The following is a 17998-nucleotide window of genomic DNA, read 5'->3' on the forward strand; positions in this document are numbered from 1 at the left end:
CCCAGGTAGAGCTGCAGCGTGTCCGAAGCCCAGGCTGAACCCATGGATTCGTGGAGGGCTTATTTGCTGTGTCACTGTGAGGGGCTTTTCAAATTTAGGTTTGCCCATCTGTAACATGAGTAGATGCGAACGGAATTTTTCAGCACGACCTGCCCTGGCAGGTGAGGGGAGGTATACAGGACTTCCTCTGCAATGAGTCAGACACCTAGGAGTCCTGACCACGCCCAGCCCCTTTACTCACCAGCCCCGGCTCCCCGCTCCTCACCGTTGTAAATCGTTGGCATCGAACTGCTGAACAGTCTAAACAGTAGTCCTAGGTTTGGGGGGAGGGGGTGGGACGCGGTGGGAGCGGGTGGAAAGGCTTTACATCTCCCCAGTATCTTCAACCAAAAGCTTCGAGGCTTTTTCATGCTCTTCCTGATCTCTGACGGGATTCAGAGTCATCCCGTGGGTGCAGGAATGTCTAAAAGTTCTGTTTCCCAGACAAAAATATAACATGAAGGCATTTTAGTGATAATCGTATGGGAGCTAAAAAGGCCTGGACTGGAGAGATTTATTTTTGCTTTCATTAAAGAGGAGAGTTGAAGCTTTAAAATTCGGCAAAATTAATCTTTCAGCAAGGGAACAAAAGAGAATCCGATTCAAGAAAAAACACTAGTTCAAATCTTGCTGGGAAAGGCATTTCTCCAGCACTAAATTGCTCCACCATCAATTTGTCTAGTGACTTATTTTGACATGTGAACACCGAAATAGCAAAATCTCTAATAGAAACGATCGTATGCAGCTTCGTTTCTCCCCCCACAGACCTTCCTTCAGTCAATTCAATGACTCAGCAACACAAATAGATACATTCCCCTTCGGATTCAAGCTTGTTTGTTACACAAGGCAGGTTTCCAGTATAGCTCTGGTTAGTAACAAGGAGTTGGGCATTTTCACACATTATAGGAACTAAGTCTACCCTAAGAATCATTATCCTTATCAGTGAAAAGGAGGGAGGAAGGCAGGCTAAAATAGAGTTTGTGTTGAGTGTGATGTATGTGCAAAGATCTAGAGATGGAAAGTAGAAAGAAGTGCTAAAGTCAGTAAGACCATTTAGTGATTACATATATGCCTGTGGGCAAGATGTGCTTTACACCTTTAAGTGCAGGCTGACCCTATGCCTCTACAAAAATGCAATTTGAAAGTGTTACCTTCTAGACTGTCCGGTAGAACTTGGGGTGATAGAAATGTTCTGTATCTGCACTGTCCCACACAGTAGCCACTAGCCTCATGTGGCGTCTGAGCACTTGAAATGTGGCTCTAGTGCATCTGAGACACTGGATTTTTTATTTAATTAATTTTAATAAATTTAAATAGCCACATGAGGCTAGTGACTGCCTTACTGGACAGCACATTACTAGACTGTACACAGATATTTTTATAAAACTATGTTATATGTAGATACATCTTAGAGGCCATCTGCTACAAAAGTAGGACTTGTCTATGCCCAGCGAAGGGGTGGTTGATCCTAACTACATCTGAATGAATAAGCAGTGCCTGACAGCGGTGGAGCTTGGGCGCAGAATGAGAGCTGATCTGATTAGATGCAGTAAGTAGAGGGTAGAAACTTCTACTCTGCTTGGCTTCTGAAGTCTGCTTTTCCAAAAATGTTCTCCCTAATTGCCTGGGCAATACCTTAGATTAGGCTAATCAGACCTTTATGAGTCCCTTAGAACAGTTGCATCTTCCATTCGTATCATTGCCTCTGGTTAACAAATTGGCAACAGCTTTCATGTATCTGTCAGCACCGGGGAACAGCTGTGATCAAGGCTCCCCTGATCTACAGAAGTTTGCAGAAGTCTGATTTCCGGATGTCATCAGGTCCCAAGGCTCACAGATGTTTCGAACACCTGCTTGCTAATGCTCCTAATTCCAGAGTATATACTACTGATTACTATAAAAATGCAAATCCCCTAAAGAAGTAAATCTTTATTGTCCTTTGACATGTTGGAGAAGAGCAGTGGACACCAGGTATCTGGGGAAAAAAAAAAACAAACAACACTATAAATAAGGAGAAGATTAAGAAGATTAAGATTAAGAACTAAGAGGATGGATGACCCAGAACACACATTTTCTTGGGGGGACCTGGGTGGCTCAGTCGGTTTTGAGTCTGCCTTCAGTTCAGGTCATGATCCCAGGGTACTGGGATCGAGTTCTGCATCAGGCTTTCTGCTCTGTGGGGAGACTGCTTCTCCCTCTGCCGCTCCCCCTGCTTGTGCTCTCTTGCTCTTTCTCTGTCAAATAAATAGAATCTTTAAACACACACACACACACACAATTTTATCTACTACAGAATTTGCTGAAGGCTTGTGTTATTTTGTAAAATGTAAGATACCACCTTATATGGCTATCATAAGGATTAACTAATTGTATTACATGTAGAATATTCCAAGCTTCTTTTTTTAGTTTTCATCATTCTCATAAAATATTATTTTTCCATTAATAAGGAAATGCCACATTACCAAAAAAAAGGAGAGAAAGCATCACCCATAATTTTACAACCTTACCAAAACAACAGTTAGCAACTTTTCTTTCTGGTCTTTTCTCTATACATGATTTTTTAGTTTTATTTATATAGTTACAATAGTGCATGTACAGTTTTGTAACCTGACTTCAAGCTTCTTGAGGTAGGCATTATATAAGGGAATATTACAACATACCCATGATAACTAGGTCATTTAATATCTGTGTCTGAAGTTTTCTGCCCTTAATTCAGCCCTAGGGCAGTGACGATGCACAGTGATGAGAATTCCAAAGAAACGTCCTTGAAAAAGGCACATTTGCCTGTTTTAACATTTGCTCTTTGTCCTTAAGGTCTTACTGTCCCTCTGTGAGACTTTAGCATAGCATGAATTGTGTGGTAATGGAAAATCGAACGCTGTTCATACCTGCCTGGAGTTGCATGAAAATATCAAAGGTTTGATGGGAAGGAAAAAAGAAAGGAGGTGCCAGGTGTGTTATCCCACTTCTTTTTCATCACACTAAGTCACAGGTAGGTATTATCAACCACACGTTAGACATGAGGGATTAAGAAACTTGCCCAAGGTTGCATTATTATTAAGTAGCAGAACAAGAATTAGCACTCAGGTCTTTCTAACACACTGGGGCAGGTAACAAGAAAGCATGTAAATGTCAATAAGGAAAAGAAAGGAGTTTTAGCAACTTTTTAAAAAGATGTATATATTTATTTGAAAGCATGCACACATGAGTGGGGGAGGGGCAAAAGGCGAAGAAGAGAGGGACAGGGAATCCAGCAGACTCCTTGATGGGTGTGGAGCCTGATGTGGGGCTCGATCTCAGAACCCTGAGATCATGACCCAAACTGAAATTAAGAGTTGGGGATGCTTAACTGACTGAGCCACCCAGATGCCCCGAGGGGTTTAAAAATTTTTTTACAACCAGAATATATTCATATAGTTTTTTTTTTTTTTTAAGGATTTTATTTATTTGAGAGAGAGAGAGCATGAGAAGGGGGCGGGTCAGAGGGAGAAGCAGACTCCTGCCGAGCAGGGAGCCCAATGTGGGACTCGATCCCAGGACTCCAGGATCATGACCTGAGCCGAAGGCAGTTGCTTAACCAACTGAGCCACCCACGTGCCCCATTCATATAGTTCTTTTTTTTTTTTTTTTAAAGATTTCATTCATTTATTCGACAGAGAGATCACAAGCAGGCGGAGAGGCAGGCAGAGAGAGAGAGGAGGAAGCAGGCTCCCTGCTGAGCAGAGAGCCCGATGCGGGGCTCGATCCCAGGACTCTGAGATCATGACCTGAGCCAAAGGCAGCAGCCTAACTCACTGAGCCACCCAGGCGCCCCCATTCATATGGTTCTTTAAGAATTTTTTGTTTTTAAAGAAAACTTTAAGGAAGGGTAAATGAAGAAATAAGTTATTTCCCCCCCAAGAGTGAGTTAATTACCTCTGGTAGTAAAAATACCAGAACTGCTAAGAGATCCACTTTTTTTTTTTTTAGATATTTTATTTTTTTTATTATGTTATATTGGGCAGTATATAGTACATCATTTTTTTGGTGTAGTGTTCAGTGAGTCATCAGTTGTGTATAACACCCAGTGCTCATCACCACACGTGCCCTCCTGAATGCCCATCACCTGGTTACCCCATCCCCCTCCCTTCTGTAACCCTGAGTTTGGTTCAAGTCCAGAGTCTCTCATGGTTTGTCTCCCTCTCCAATTTCTTCCCATTTTTCCCTCCCTTCCCCTGTGTCCTCCACACTGTTCCTTATGTTCCATATATGAGTGAAACCATATGATAATTGTCTTTCTTTACTTATTTCACTTACATCACTCACATCACATTGCTATTTCTAATCCTCTCCAGTTCCATTCATGTCGATGCAAATGGTGGGTATTTATCCTTTCATGGCTGAGTAATATTCCCTTGTATATATGAACCACATCTTCTCTATCCACTCATCTGTTGAAGGGCATGTCAGTTCCTTCAACAGCTTGGCTATCATGGACATTGCTGCTATGAACATTGGAGCGCATGTACATCTGGGGTAACGAATGCCATTCTGCATAATTACTACAACATCAAAGACAAAAAAAACCTGATCCCACTCAAGGGGAGTAAACATCCATGTCAACTCAAGAGCTTGAAGACTTCCCCTCTAGTTATAAATTAGTACTTAGGCCGAGCCTTTGACTTTGTAAATGAAAGAGTGGAATGTGAATGGGGCAGGGGGGAGCAGAGGTTCCCAGATTGGTTAAAAGGCGCTATCTAACCTACCATGTTGTTCACCAGCTCTCTGCTTTGTCAAATAGTAGCAAATCTCTGTTATAGGAAGTTGGACGCCTCAATTCTTCACCAGACCTAAGATACACACACTATAGTTGCAAACATATCTTGACAGCAAAGTGTGTCCCTAGAGCCCTGGAGCAATGTGTGGTTACATCCTGGATGCAAATCAGGGGTATCCCCTTTCACTGGAAAGCCTCTAAGCTCCAACGCCTATATCCACCCCATCTTGCCACATCTGCTGGAAATCCATGGCTTGCTTTTATCCCTCTCCTAGTTTCCATGGAGACCCAACAGTTTACTTTTCCCCCCAACTCTAAGCCATGGTTATTTTTAACTGTAAAACTCTGAGCCAGGTCACAGCTGGGATCTGGAAGATGCAATGACGTCTATAGCCACCCTTCTCTCCCACAGACGCCTTCTTTTCTGCAGTTGCTGGGGGCGGAGGCACTCCTGGGAGATTTTGCTCTCAAAAGCAGTTTGCTTTGCATCATGAAGTTCAACCTATGCTGACTTCGATCTGACAGGTGTCCTGAATCTTGAAACCATGCATGCCCAACAAGGCAAAGATTTTCGTGGGGTTGGGGAGGAGGGCTGCCAGGTAAGCTTGACGTTGCTGTCACAAATCTGTGGCTAAAGCTTAGGTAAATACCCTCTGATAAAAATATATCAGAGTGCTCTCCTCTGGGGAAAAATAAGGGCTCTGGTTCCTGTCCCCAGTAGAGTGCTTTTTCTGCTGCGGCCTGCCCCTGGTTAAAAAGAGGCTCCTGAACAGGATACTGTATGGAAAAACAGTTCTACCTCTCCAAAGCAGGCAGCAAATTCCCATGGGGACAGGGTTGCAACCCTGCTGCTCCCTCCCCCTCTATGGAGAATTCAGATCAGTCCACCCACTCCTCAGGCCCCTGGTACTTGGAAGCTAGTGTCTTCATGGCATTTCTGAACTCTTCAATCCTTTTCAGTATTTTTTGGGGGGAGAAAGCTATTAAATGGCCCTGGAAATTACCCTTTTCATCTTAGACAACATTCTAAGATGTAAAATGGGTATAAAACATAAGACACTTAGCCCCAATTCAGTATGTTTTTTTTTTTTTAAAGATTTTATTTATTTGACGGAGATCACAAGTAGGCAGAGCAGCGGGGGGGTGGGGGTGGGGAGGGGAGATAGGCTCCCTGCTGAGCAGAGAGCCCAATGCGGGGCTCTCGATCCCAGGACCCTGAGATCATGACCTGAACCTGAAGGCAGAGGCCCAACCCACTGAGCCACCCAGGTACCCCCCCAATTCAGTATGTTTCCTCACAGGACACACTGACTGGGAACATTAAAAAATTAAGCACCAGAGCACCTGGGTGGCTCAGTCGGTTAGCGTCTGCCTTTGGCTCAGGCCATGATTCTGGCTGGGGTCCTGGGATCAAGTCCCACATTAGGTTCCTGCTTAGCAGGGAGTCTGCTTCTCCCTCTCCTCTCTTTGTCAGATAAGTAAATAAAATCTTTAAAATTAAGCTTCCCAGTGCAGGTTCCATTAATTTTTTATTTCTTAAAATAATACATTTTTATGTTTTTAAGGAATTCCCTAAATGAGAGGTGATCCTAGGGGAAAATCCAAATCAGGAGTTATCTATTGTTTAATTGGAGAAAAGAGAAGGTTAGGTCATTGCAAACAATTTCAGAAACAGAGTATATACTTGGCAGATAGCTCTCCAAGGAGAAGAGAGAGACGCATTGGAAGTGTGATGACTTGGCACTTGGCTGTCAGTTCACTGAAGAAGGGTGATAAGATGACAGCATTTCAACATTTTTACTTTGATTAATAAAGTGCTGGTTTCTTTTTTTTTTTTTTTTTAAGATTTTATTTATTTGTCACAGAGAGAATGAGAGAGAGAGCAAAGCAAGGGGAGTGGGAGAGGGAGAAGCAGACTCCCTGCTGAGCAGAGGGCCCAATGCAGGGCTCGATCCTAGGACCCTGGGATCATGACCTCAGCCGAAGGCAGATGCTTAACCCACTGAGCCCCTCAGGTGCCCCTAAAGCTTGGGTTTCTTAAAACAACTATGAGGTCTCCTCCTTTCCATATTTCCTAAGATGCTACTTCTGTTGAACACAACTCTGGCCCAGGGCAGGATTATTAGCAAGCTTCCACTTGGAGGCTTTCTACCATGGAAGACCTCAGGGGAAACCAGAACAAGCCAGAAAAAGTGTTGCTTGGTTAAGAATGAGAGATTAATTCAACCAAATAATTAGTGTGGTGCCACAGAAATCCACCTCCTGTGTTCCAAAGTAGAAAATAAGTGCCTCAGCCTTAATTATACAGTCCTGAAAGACACTGAACAAGTCTGGGCTGGCAAAGGTTAACTATAGGGCTTGCAAAAAAGACAAAGGGAAGTACAACTATTAAAAAAAAAAAAAAGGTTTTTTTGTAACTCTGTTTTGGGTTTAAACCTTTTGATGGTCACTTTCTGGATTCTTATCTCAACTTCCTCATTATTCCTGCTCCTAACAGGAAAGAGGCCCCAGTACACAATACATACCAAGCAAGTAACTCATCGTGACAAAGGACTTTTAATGTCAGATGTAAGACAGTCACCCTTCCCTTAAATACCTGTCTCTTGACTTGTAAGCCTGGTCAGTCAAATCAAAGAGCAGTTGACACTCTTATCATGGCACATCTCAACTGACAGAAGCTGAGGCAACTGGCAAAACTGAACCAAAAAAAAAAAAAAAAAAAAAATTCCCATTAGTTTTAGAAACTGGCCTTCCCAGCTTGTCTGAAATGATTCACCTGTCCCCACCTCCCAGCTCCCAACACCTCAAAAGCAGGAAACTAAGTTCTGGTGCATACTTCACGGATAGGCCACTTAGGTTCCAAAATACTCATTAAATACTCAAGTACTGTTCTCGCAAATTAAGTGCCTATGTCGGCATGCCCATTACTATCCTATCCAGGCTGCTTTGACCCTGTTGGGCAATCAGAGATCCTGCTCCATCTCACATCGCACTCAGAATAGGTGGTTATTGGGTCTGATTGAAGAGGAAGTCTTTGTTTTTACACAAGTCTACAGGAATGGCTGTGTCCCTTTCTGGGAGGTCAGGGAGAAGTGAACCACATCTGGCTAAGCACACTGGAAAGGAAAGCAAACTTCGAGATCAGTACTTCCAGAACCAAACTTTAATTTTTAGATAAATTCAGACAAATGAAAAAGCAGGTACATAGGCGTTATGGGAAAGCTTTTTTTGTTAACAGTAATACAGTGTGTATCTGGAAGGTACTGACAAAGACATCGTTCAAAATAGACGGGCAATATTCCAGGATGCTGTCTAGAACCAGTACCACTCTCTCACCCAGAGTTAAGTGGAAGAGTGTTCCAGATGAGTTTTTCCAAGCTTCTTTACAACTTGGGTCTCTGATCCTTTACACTGGAGATTTTAGTTCTCTTATTACCTATCTGCATAGTTCCTAAAGCTGGAATGACTCACCAACTGGAATTTTGTTGTTGATCAATGTCATTGGTCTTCTCTCCTTTCTGGCTAACCACAAGCTGGTTTCATGACTCAAAACTAGGAAGCCTGTCCTCACCTCTCAGCAAGGACTGGTTAGTTAGCTGAGTTTACATTTAATTGGGGGGGGGGTGCAGAGGGGGTATTGTAAACAAGAAAAGGATGAAAACTGGAACCCAAAAAGAGATAAACCATGGAGTTAGTTGGTCTCCACACAGTCTAGATCTTTGAGCATGGGAAGGGTCATGACACGGGAAGAAATTTGATCTCTATTTCCCATCCCTGGCAGAGAAGGACATACCTAAAATCCCAGCAGAAACCTTTAATTTTAAATTGCAATAAAATTCCTGACAGCAAAAACTACTCAAGTCACTGAATTTGAGTAAATGCCCCCTCTTCAGAATATGGACTAAAAGAGACCTCGATTAATATAGGTGGTTAATAGTGAACTCTGTCTAGCAGCAAAGGGGAAGGATGGAATATACTTGTAAGACCCTTGCTAGCTCTGAATTTTGAGTAACAAGATGGGCCTCCTTTGGTGGTAAGAACATGGAAAGAAATAATGTACTTATACCAGCCACGTCAAGTATCAGCAAGTGATTTTCTATTTTAAGTGCAAAAAGATGGCAACTCAGTGACTGAAGAGTATCCCTTACCCAAAATATGACCTGATCTCTGAGAAACCTACCAGGGAGTCTAGGTCATAAATTTTGTACAGTTGGGCTTGCTACAATAATAATTCTACTTCCTAAAATCTAGTCATTTGAAATTATAGCCTTATTTTTTTTAAGATTTTATTTATTTAAATGTCAGAGAGAGAGAGCTTGAGAGGGAATACAAGCAGGGGGAGGGGCAGAGGGAGAGGGAGAAGCAGGCCTCCCACTGAGCAAGGAGCCTGTTGTGGGGCTCGATGCCAGGACCCTGGGATCATGACCTGAGCCGAAGGCAGACACTTAACGACTGAGCCAACCAGGCGCCCCTACAGCCTTATTTTTCTGTTTTCAACCATGCCATTTTCCTCATCAAATCTAGATCCCCACCCCCATCAGTTTTTTCGGAGTTTGGCTGGTTCCAAGGTTTCTATCAGACTGTCCTCCCATCCTCCCACTCCTAACTACCCCAGGTGCCCTCTGTGTCCTTGCCAACTAAACCTTTTGGCATCGTTTTCCTCACTCCCACTGCTGCCTCCACATCATCCTCCACCCACTATGTCTGCAACAGTCTCCCACTTCAATCTGCCACTTTCTCTCTCTCTCCTCTCAATCCTATCATTGCCTAAAGAGCTTACCTCTCCCAGGGAGCCTTCCTTAATCAAGACTAAGGACTTTGGGGACTATCAGAGACACCACCTAACCTTGGTGTCTAATGCAGTCCCGATTTTTAGAACAGCAATTACCTTTCAGGAACAAGAGGCAATTCCTTTATAACCAAGTAGGGGTGATGGTGATGGCAGAGCCCGTTTTCTGAGAGATATAACAATGCAAAGAGAAGACAGAATTTCCACAAGCCACCTCTTTTCAAGGTTGAAGTCTTTTATTCTAATTCCCTCAGATCCCAAGAGTTTCCTTTTCATCTGCAACTGCCAGATAAGCATGCATATTTACAGGAGTCAAAAAGTTTGAGCAAATACTTCCAACAAAGCATATGATACTTGAATTAGATATGTTGGATGCTGAAAGAACTGAAGAATCATTCAGCTACTGGAGGCAATTTGTTGCAGATTCTGAAGTTATTTCTACAAACAACTTTGCTTCTAACAGAAATGGGATAATCATGACTCCAGGTTTGGCTTCTTGTTTTGTGGAAAGGTTTAAGAATCAAGTTTCAGATGTGGTGGGGTTACTCACCCTCGTACCTAGTGAGTCCCATATACAAAACTGCTTTACTTTTGTTTTAAAAGTAGCTTCTATTGAAGGCTAGCCTGTCACCACTGAGAAATTAGGGTTCAGGTCTCAATCCAAGCAAAGCCGAGGTTAGCTGTGTCATCTCCATCCTCAGGGGCCTGGAATCCTGGGAAACTCAGGGCAAGAACAGGGTGACGCCAGGACACACATGTTAGCAGAGACAGTGCAGCGTGATGAGGCGGGCATTCAACACCCTAAGTGTGCTTTAGTTACCAGAATACTTGACACACCCACAAATTAAGTAGCAAAACATTTTAATCCAGTAATTCTAAAAATAACAGAGACATTTTATATCCGGTGCCACCTCCTCAAAAGTCTACTGCACATTAGACAGACTGCAAAGTACCAAGCCAGACATTAAAAGGGAAAGACGTAGTTTGGGACAAGACCATCACGGAGAGATTTTTTCCTCCCATTTGCTCATAAACATTAAGTCGTCAGCTTAAAAAATCCTCAGAAGGGAAGAGAAAGCTTTCTCATGCTCTATAACCTTTCTCTTTATTTTAGATCTTTCTGTAATGTTTGAAAGCAAAACATAATCAGAAAACCAGCCTCCCAAGTACAAAGATCTGAGCTGGACTCCTGGGACCACAGCCTGGTTCAGTTCTATTTCCACCGACACTCTGATGGGAGGTACTATGGTTCTTGTTTTAGTTACAAGAGGTGTTGGGAATAAAGGCCCACTCACATTTAATAATAGCTTATCTAGCACATAACTCTGCAGCACAACACCAACAACAGGAGTGTTTTAAAGCAGGGTGGAGAAGAAAGGAGATATTAATACAACGTAAGGTTCCCTTTGTCCTTCCTCTCTTTTTACAATGAGAATTCAGCTCAGCAACGAAACGCTCCAGAGCGCCCGTGCTGTCCTTCGGCCCACCACATTCCAAACTTGTGATTTCTGATCCCAGGCCATCAGAGCCTCAGGCTTTAGTGATGTATCCTTCTCGGATGAGGAAATCATAGATTTTTCGGGTTTTGTTCACATCTATCTTGATGAGTGCTCTTGCCTGTGCCAGTCTCAAGCCTCCTTGCTTGTTACATTCGTTCAACAGAGCAGATTTGTATTCTAAATAGGCTCCTGGGACCAACCTCACCATCTGACAGAGCTGCAAGACACGGCAAATTTAATAAACATTAACATCTGTCATTCTCGTAATTTAATCCAGTAGGTATAGCCAAAATAAAATTTCAAAAAAGTGACATCAACCTCCAACTATTTATAGGAGCTGCTGGGTGGCTGGACCACATTCCATTTAGTCTCTTCCTTGGAGAGAATCCTCCCTCACGACAGACACTTAGGAAGAGAAAGCTAGAGTCTAATGCTGGGAGCGACTTCAGCACGTGTCAGCCGGCTCACCTGGGTCTGTCAAGGAGCACAAGTATGTGTCCTGAGGAGTAGCCTGGGTCCACACAGCTCTCGGCCCAGCACATTCCAACACAGCCAGTCAGGGAAGAGCCATAGGGCACAGTAGGGGCGGGGGTACAGATACTTGGATTCCCAAGCGTGAATCACATTATTTTTAGTATCGGCATAAAGCACTGGTCCCTGATTTTGTGATTACATTTCCTACTTTGAAGGAGGAGACAGAGACCTTGCAAAGAGGCTACTTCAGCTGCTAAAAATCTAGAAAGCTGGCTCAGTCCCAGCTCCCCTGCCGTGGCACCCCACGGCAATGAGCAGTGAGAGATCACTGCCTGTGGGTAGGGATAAAACTGATTGAAACTCCAGGCCATTCAATACTTGACTCAGAAAGGCCTGTGACCTTCTTCAGCAACGCTGAACTAGTACATACACTCCTCTCCATTCCCAAACTAATCTTTACTGTTCCTGTGGCTGAAATCAAAGACTAACAAGCTTACTCCAAGACTCCCCTTACTGTCTGACCTGAATTAATGATATGGAGTGGCAGATGGGGAGACTGATCTTGGGAACGGTAAAAGGAGTGCATGAGGAACAGAAGATGGTTCCCCTTTTGGAATGGACTTCATAGCTAGGCACATTTTCTTGAAAATGCTTGAGGATGACTCCTTTGAGGCTGGCTTTAAATTTTTGAGACAGCCAAAAGTAATATTAAGATAAGTCTGATGATTTTAGTGGAAAAGAAAAGTAGGTCATGGCATTTTTAATCAAAATTAGTCTTTCACTCTATGTGATGATGAAGTCCCTCCTTTATGGCTACATACATGCTGTGGGGACAATCTTTTATGTGATGGTTATAGTGATGGAGTAAGTGTAGAGTAGAGCTCATCAAAGTGGCCATTCCAACAGGAAATAACCATTTTCATATATGAGTTGAGTTATTTGAGGTTTATAAACAATTTCATTCATATGAAGCCCTCAGTACAGTATCTGATACATGGTAATGCTCAGTAAATGACAGCTGCCGTTACTAGGATTTATGTATCATCAATCCCACTCTTTCTCCTCTAGCTCTCCGTCATTTTGTTACCTCCTTTTCTTTTTCATTCAGCTTCTCTGTGCCAGGAAGGCCAGTGAGGTTCAAGGGTGGTGCACTTCGTCGACCTACAGACAGAGAAAAAGGTATGCATTTCATAGGAGTGACAATTCCTCAGGTATGGAGTAACACAGTCCACTGCGGCCAGGCCAGTGAGATACAAGGTCATGATGTCCAGCTCTAAGAAATTTCTACCCGTCACCTCAGGCCTCAATCTAGCTGGCAACGTGGGCACCCCAATGTTCACCTGAAAATACAAGTGGTAATTCCCGTGCCCTTTGCTCTGCTAAAATACACAATCACACATACCCTAGCAACCCAGGTGCTACTCTTTCCAACCCAGTAAGATGCTAAATTCTAAAGCCCAGATGTCACCCAGTGAAGAAAGGTCATATGCTGCCCGCCCCGACGGCTGATGAATGGAAATAACAACTCCACAGGAGAGACACTTCCCAGGCCTCAGCACTCTGCCAGGAGCTCGAGGCAAACACGGTAATTAACCAAGTACCATTTGCCTTCAGATCAAAGGCAGATTGTTAGGCCAGCAAAAGGCCCTTCTTATTTATTATGTGAGGGAATATCTGTTCCTTCCAAAGAAGCCCTGTTTACCTGAAAGACCCGCACAAAGGAACAATGAGCCATTATAGGGCAAACCAGAAGCTGGGGTGAACTCACATACTGAGAAAGAAACCCAAGTATGAGGTCACTACCTAGGATGGAAAGTTTCATGTGCAAAATTTTTTGCTTTTGTTTTGAATACATAATTGGAATTAATGTCCAGTTGGGAGATAAGTGGGCTAAGTTAGGCAAAAGAAAATGTGGGATAACATATCAACAAGTTTTAAGGGGGCTGCCTTTTAGGAGGTGGGGAGAAATAGGGGCTGTTATAGGCCGCTCTGAGAGAAAACAGGCTTCTCTGCAGTTTCGACAAGGGGATAAGAGCCTCTCCATAACCAACAGGCTTAGCCTTCCCCTAAATGCTCAAAAAGGGAGACTAAAATCATTTGGTACCTCACCAAAGTTACTGCAGGCTAGGTTGAAATTAATGATCCAGGCTTTCTACTTTGCACTGCCTTAGGAGCAATGGAGAGCATGAAGAGGAACAAGGGGTCTCCCAACCTAAATACAGGGGGTGAGGAAGCCTAACACCAGCCTAGGAAGCAACAAAGAATAACTGAGTACAGGTGGTTCAAAAACGCAAATACCAAATTATTAATTATCACTGCACTATATTTTTATTATTTGTATCTCTGTATTTAGATTCAGAGGGCAGGCTTAGAAGTAAGAAATTTGTAAAATAAAATTTGGATTTAGCTATCCTGACTACTCTCTAAAAGACTCTCTTTTCTCTTTTAAGTGTTAAGAAATAATCACCTGAAACAAAGGAATCAATTTTTTTAAAAAAAGTAGCCCTAAAGAAGCCTTTTCTACGCTCTGTCTAGGTCCTGAATCCGAGAGATTTTAAATGGGATCACAAGGTCTATTGTTTCAAGCTTCCGAAGAATGGTAAAACTGCAAACGGGTCACCTTTTTCACTAGTCCAGTCTCTACAGGGGCATGGTCTGTATGTTCTGATACAGGAATGCGGCTGATGGAGCAGGGGTGAATAATAACAATAGAACTGGCAAAAAAACACCACAATTTGGATCGGAGCTCTACAAATCATATCACCTCAAAGTGCACTGAGGATTAGCAGATAACATATGACTTAAGCTTGCTCTGAAAACTAACCTCAAAATAGAGGACATACCCAAAGAGGTAAAGATAACAGAAATACCTCATATCTCCAATTTATAAAGAAATCCTTGTGTTTCTGCTCAGGATACAAAGACTTTAACTGATCTGTGAGACAGATCTCAAAATTGTGGTAAAGTAATTGCTCGTGAACACTGGTAAATACAGAAATCACCCCTCTGGAGCTCCTTCTTCCCCCGCTCTGTACTCAAACCCAGAAGATAATCCCTATCTGGCCATGAAGATTCTGAAAGCTTGATGTTTATAAATTGGGATAACACTTACTTACCTCTCTGCCTAAGCACCCTGCTTCCACAAGGGGTAAGAGACTACTGCGTGAATCCCTAGAATGAAAACTTCACAAGACTTGCTCCAGCCTGAAAAAGAATTACCTGAATTTGAAGCCATCGGAATAGAAGGGCTCAGGCCAGAATCACTAAAACAAAGAAGAGGAATTTAACTTAAGTCACACCAAAGAAGGCAATTTTCAAAAGCCCGTGTGGGCCTGGGTGCCATTTATCAGGTTGGTTATTTATTTAAAAAAAATTTTTTTTAATATTTGAGGACCATCTGGGTGGTTCAGTCAGTTAAGCAGCTGCCTTTGGCTCAGGTCATGATCCCAGGGTCCTGGGACCGAGTCCTGCTTGGGGCTATCTGCTTGGCCAGGAGCCTGCTTCTCCCTCTCCCTCTGCTTATGTGCTCTCTTTCCCTTTTTTTTTTTTTTTTAAAGATTGTATTTATTTATCTGACAGAGAGAGAGGTTACAAGTAGGCAGGGAGGCAGGCAGAGAAAAAGGGGGAAGCAGGCTCCCTGCTGAGCAGAGAGCCCGATGACCTGAGCTGAAGGCAGAGGCTTAACCCACTGAGCCACCCAGGCACCCCATGCTCTCTCTCTTTGAAAGATAAAGTCTTTAAAAAAAAAAAAAAAAAAAAAGTTTTGTTTTGTTTTGTTTTGTTTTTTTTAATTTGAGAGAGAGCACAAGAACAAGCATGAGCAGGGGGAGAAGCAGACAGAGAGGGAGAGGCAGACTTCCGGGCTGAGCAAGGAGCCCAATGTGGGACTCGATCCCAGGACCCTGGGATCATAACCGGAGCCAAAGGTAGCCACTTAACTGACTGAGCCACCCAGGCGCCTCAGGCTGGTTACTTTAAAGGGATGAAGAGAAAGATGGTACTGTTTTACAGCATATCCTACTATACTAACCAGGAAGGGTGATCTGTTCTATGGGGTGTAAGAAATCGCCTGGATTTGTTAAGAAGAGTTCTTAGTCTGGAACATCATGAAGACTAATCATGGGGAAAGGACAGGGACATGATTTGCCAATGGAAATCATTCCAATAGACAATGGGGTGGAAAGAAGAGGCATGGTGGAGGAATTTACTATTTTTAAAAAGAAGATCAAAGTAGCAAAGTAGGATTCTAGGAGGCCAGCTATGTTTCTCAAAACTATCAGTATTGCAGTGTTTCTGAGACAGATGGCTAAGATTAGAATTCTGAGTTTTTCTAGCTACCCAATTATTACTACTTTGCCACGTGGGTAGGGTACCCATGGAAATATCTGAAACTACACATAAAAGCCAGAGCACCCAAGAAGCTGCTCCTGCTATCTGGACTAAGCACTCACATGTCGGCTTGCCGACGGAGCCACTGCTGGCAAGCACTGCTGTCCTGGATGTACTGGAGCACCTCAGAGAGCATGGTGCGCTTAAGGCGCTCCTCCTCCCGCGTCTTCTTGAGGTGGTCGTAGGTTCGGGCACCTAAAGGTGGAGAAAAGAACGTGACTGCAATAACAACGCAGCAGAACTAAGTGAAAGGCTTTCTAACCAACCAGCAAACAGTTCGCCATTTGGGGGTTTCTTTTGCAAAACTGCTTCCAGGGCGCCTGGGTGGCTCAGTCGGTTGAGCATCTGACTCTTGGTTCTGGCTCAGGTTATGATCTCAGGGCTGCGAGCAAGCCCTGTGTGGGGCTCTGCACTCCGTGGGGAGTCCGCTTGAGAGTCTCTCCCTCTCCCGTAGCAGCCCCCCAAAATAAAGAAATAAAATTTTAAGAAAAAAAAAATACAAGATTGCTTCCACAATTACTTTTTCTTTTTTAAAAGATTTATTTATGTATGTATGTGTTTATTTATTTTTAAAGATTTATTTGAAAGAGTGTGCTAGCAAGAGAGAGAAGGAACAGGGGGAGCAGCAGGCAGAGGGAGAAGCAGGCTCCCCGCTGAGCAGGGAACCTGACGTGGGGCTCGATCCCAGGGCTCTGAAGGCAGACACTTAACCAACTGAGCCACCTAGAGGTCCCTACTTATTTGTTTTTTTAAAGATTTCTTTATTTAAGAGAAAGAGAGAGAGAGAGTGAGTGAGCATGAGCAGGGAGAGGAGCAGAGGGAGAGATCTCGAGCAGACTCCACGCTGAGCACAGAAGGACACCAGGCTTGATCCCAAGACTATAAGATCATGACCTGGGCTGAAACCAAGAGTTGGACCTTAACTGACTAAACCACCCAAGTACCCTTATTTATTTATTTCAGAGAGAGGGAGAGATCATGGATGGGGGGGCGGTGGGGAGAAAGAATCTCAAGCAGAGTCTGTGCTGAGTAGGGAGCCCGACACAGGGCTCGATCTCATGACCCTGAGATCATGATCCAAGCCAAAGCCAAAAGTTGGATACTCAACTGAGCCACCCAGGTGCTCCCCACAATTATTTTTTTTAAGAACAACGTGATTTCCTTTAGTTTGAAATCACTTTTTTGCCAAGAAATAATTAATATTTTTATTCTCTTCCTAGCTTTAAGAAATTTGGAGGCATGGGGCGCCTGGGTGGCTCAGTGGGTTAAAGCCTCTGCCTTCGGCTCGGGTCATGATCTCGGGGTCCTGGGATCGAGCCCCGCATCGGGTTCTCTGCTCAGCAGGGAGCCTGCTTCCTCTCTCTCTGCCTGCCTCTCTGCCTGTCAAATAAATAAATAAAATCTTTAAAAAAGAAAAAAGAAAAGAAATTTGGAGGCAAAATCTCCCCAAACAGAAAAATACAAAGAAAGTAAGAGTCACTTATGTTTCCACCCCCCCAAAGATAACTAACTTCAATATGGTCATATTTGCTTCCTGTTCTTTTTTCTACATTTTTTCAAAGTTACAAGTGTTATACGCATACACTCTTCTTTAAAAACCAATTAAAATGATGAACAAAGGTAAGTCCTCATTGACTAGTGCAATTCCTTTCCCCTCTTTCCCAGATGCAACCAATAGCAGGTAATCAAAACCTGGTATCAGTGTCTTGTTAAACAAAGGCTGTATGGTGTTTTCTACACGTTAACAAAGATGTACAGATTCCAAAGTAACTACAGCAGTGAGTTTTAAGCCATGTTCATAAAGCTCCAGGATTCCATGAAAATATCTCAAGGGTTCCTGTGAAGAGCAAAGATATGACCATGTACACCAGGTGGTCTGGGTTCTATACGGGACCTGCACCAACAGGCTTCAAAGTAGTTCCACTTTCCTCTTATTTACAGACCAGGGCTCTACATAAAATTTCATTTTGAAATGGTTTCCATCATTAAAAATAAAGAACCATTACGCTAGGCTGAACTTACACCCCACAAGACTACTTCTCATGGGTAGTG

At 43.3% G+C, this 17998-nt stretch overlaps 1 protein-coding gene across 2 annotated transcripts in view; it reads right to left on the reverse strand.

Moving 5' to 3' along the window:
- Positions 1–9249: 9249 nt before the first annotated feature.
- The window catches only part of LOC111151671 (transcriptional adaptor 2A), a 52116-nt gene continuing 43367 nt past the window's right edge, over positions 9250–17998 (reverse strand). The window contains exons 13-16 of one of the 2 annotated variants that reach the window (XM_022509803.1): positions 16009–16141; positions 14777–14820; positions 12645–12718; positions 9250–11300 (exon numbers count right to left, since the gene is read on the reverse strand). In XM_022509803.1, coding sequence (XP_022365511.1) covers positions 11115–11300; positions 12645–12718; positions 14777–14820; positions 16009–16141 — 437 coding nt within the window. In that variant the 3' untranslated portion in view covers positions 9250–11114. The remainder of the gene's footprint in view (positions 11301–12644; positions 12719–14776; positions 14821–16008; positions 16142–17998) is intronic. The other variant, XM_022509804.1, reaches the window with a different exon arrangement.

Source organism: Enhydra lutris, unplaced genomic scaffold (assembly GCF_002288905.1).
Source record: "Enhydra lutris kenyoni isolate GAN:26980312 unplaced genomic scaffold, ASM228890v2 scaffoldscaffold26, whole genome shotgun sequence".
Taxonomy (NCBI): Eukaryota; Metazoa; Chordata; class Mammalia; order Carnivora; family Mustelidae; genus Enhydra; species Enhydra lutris.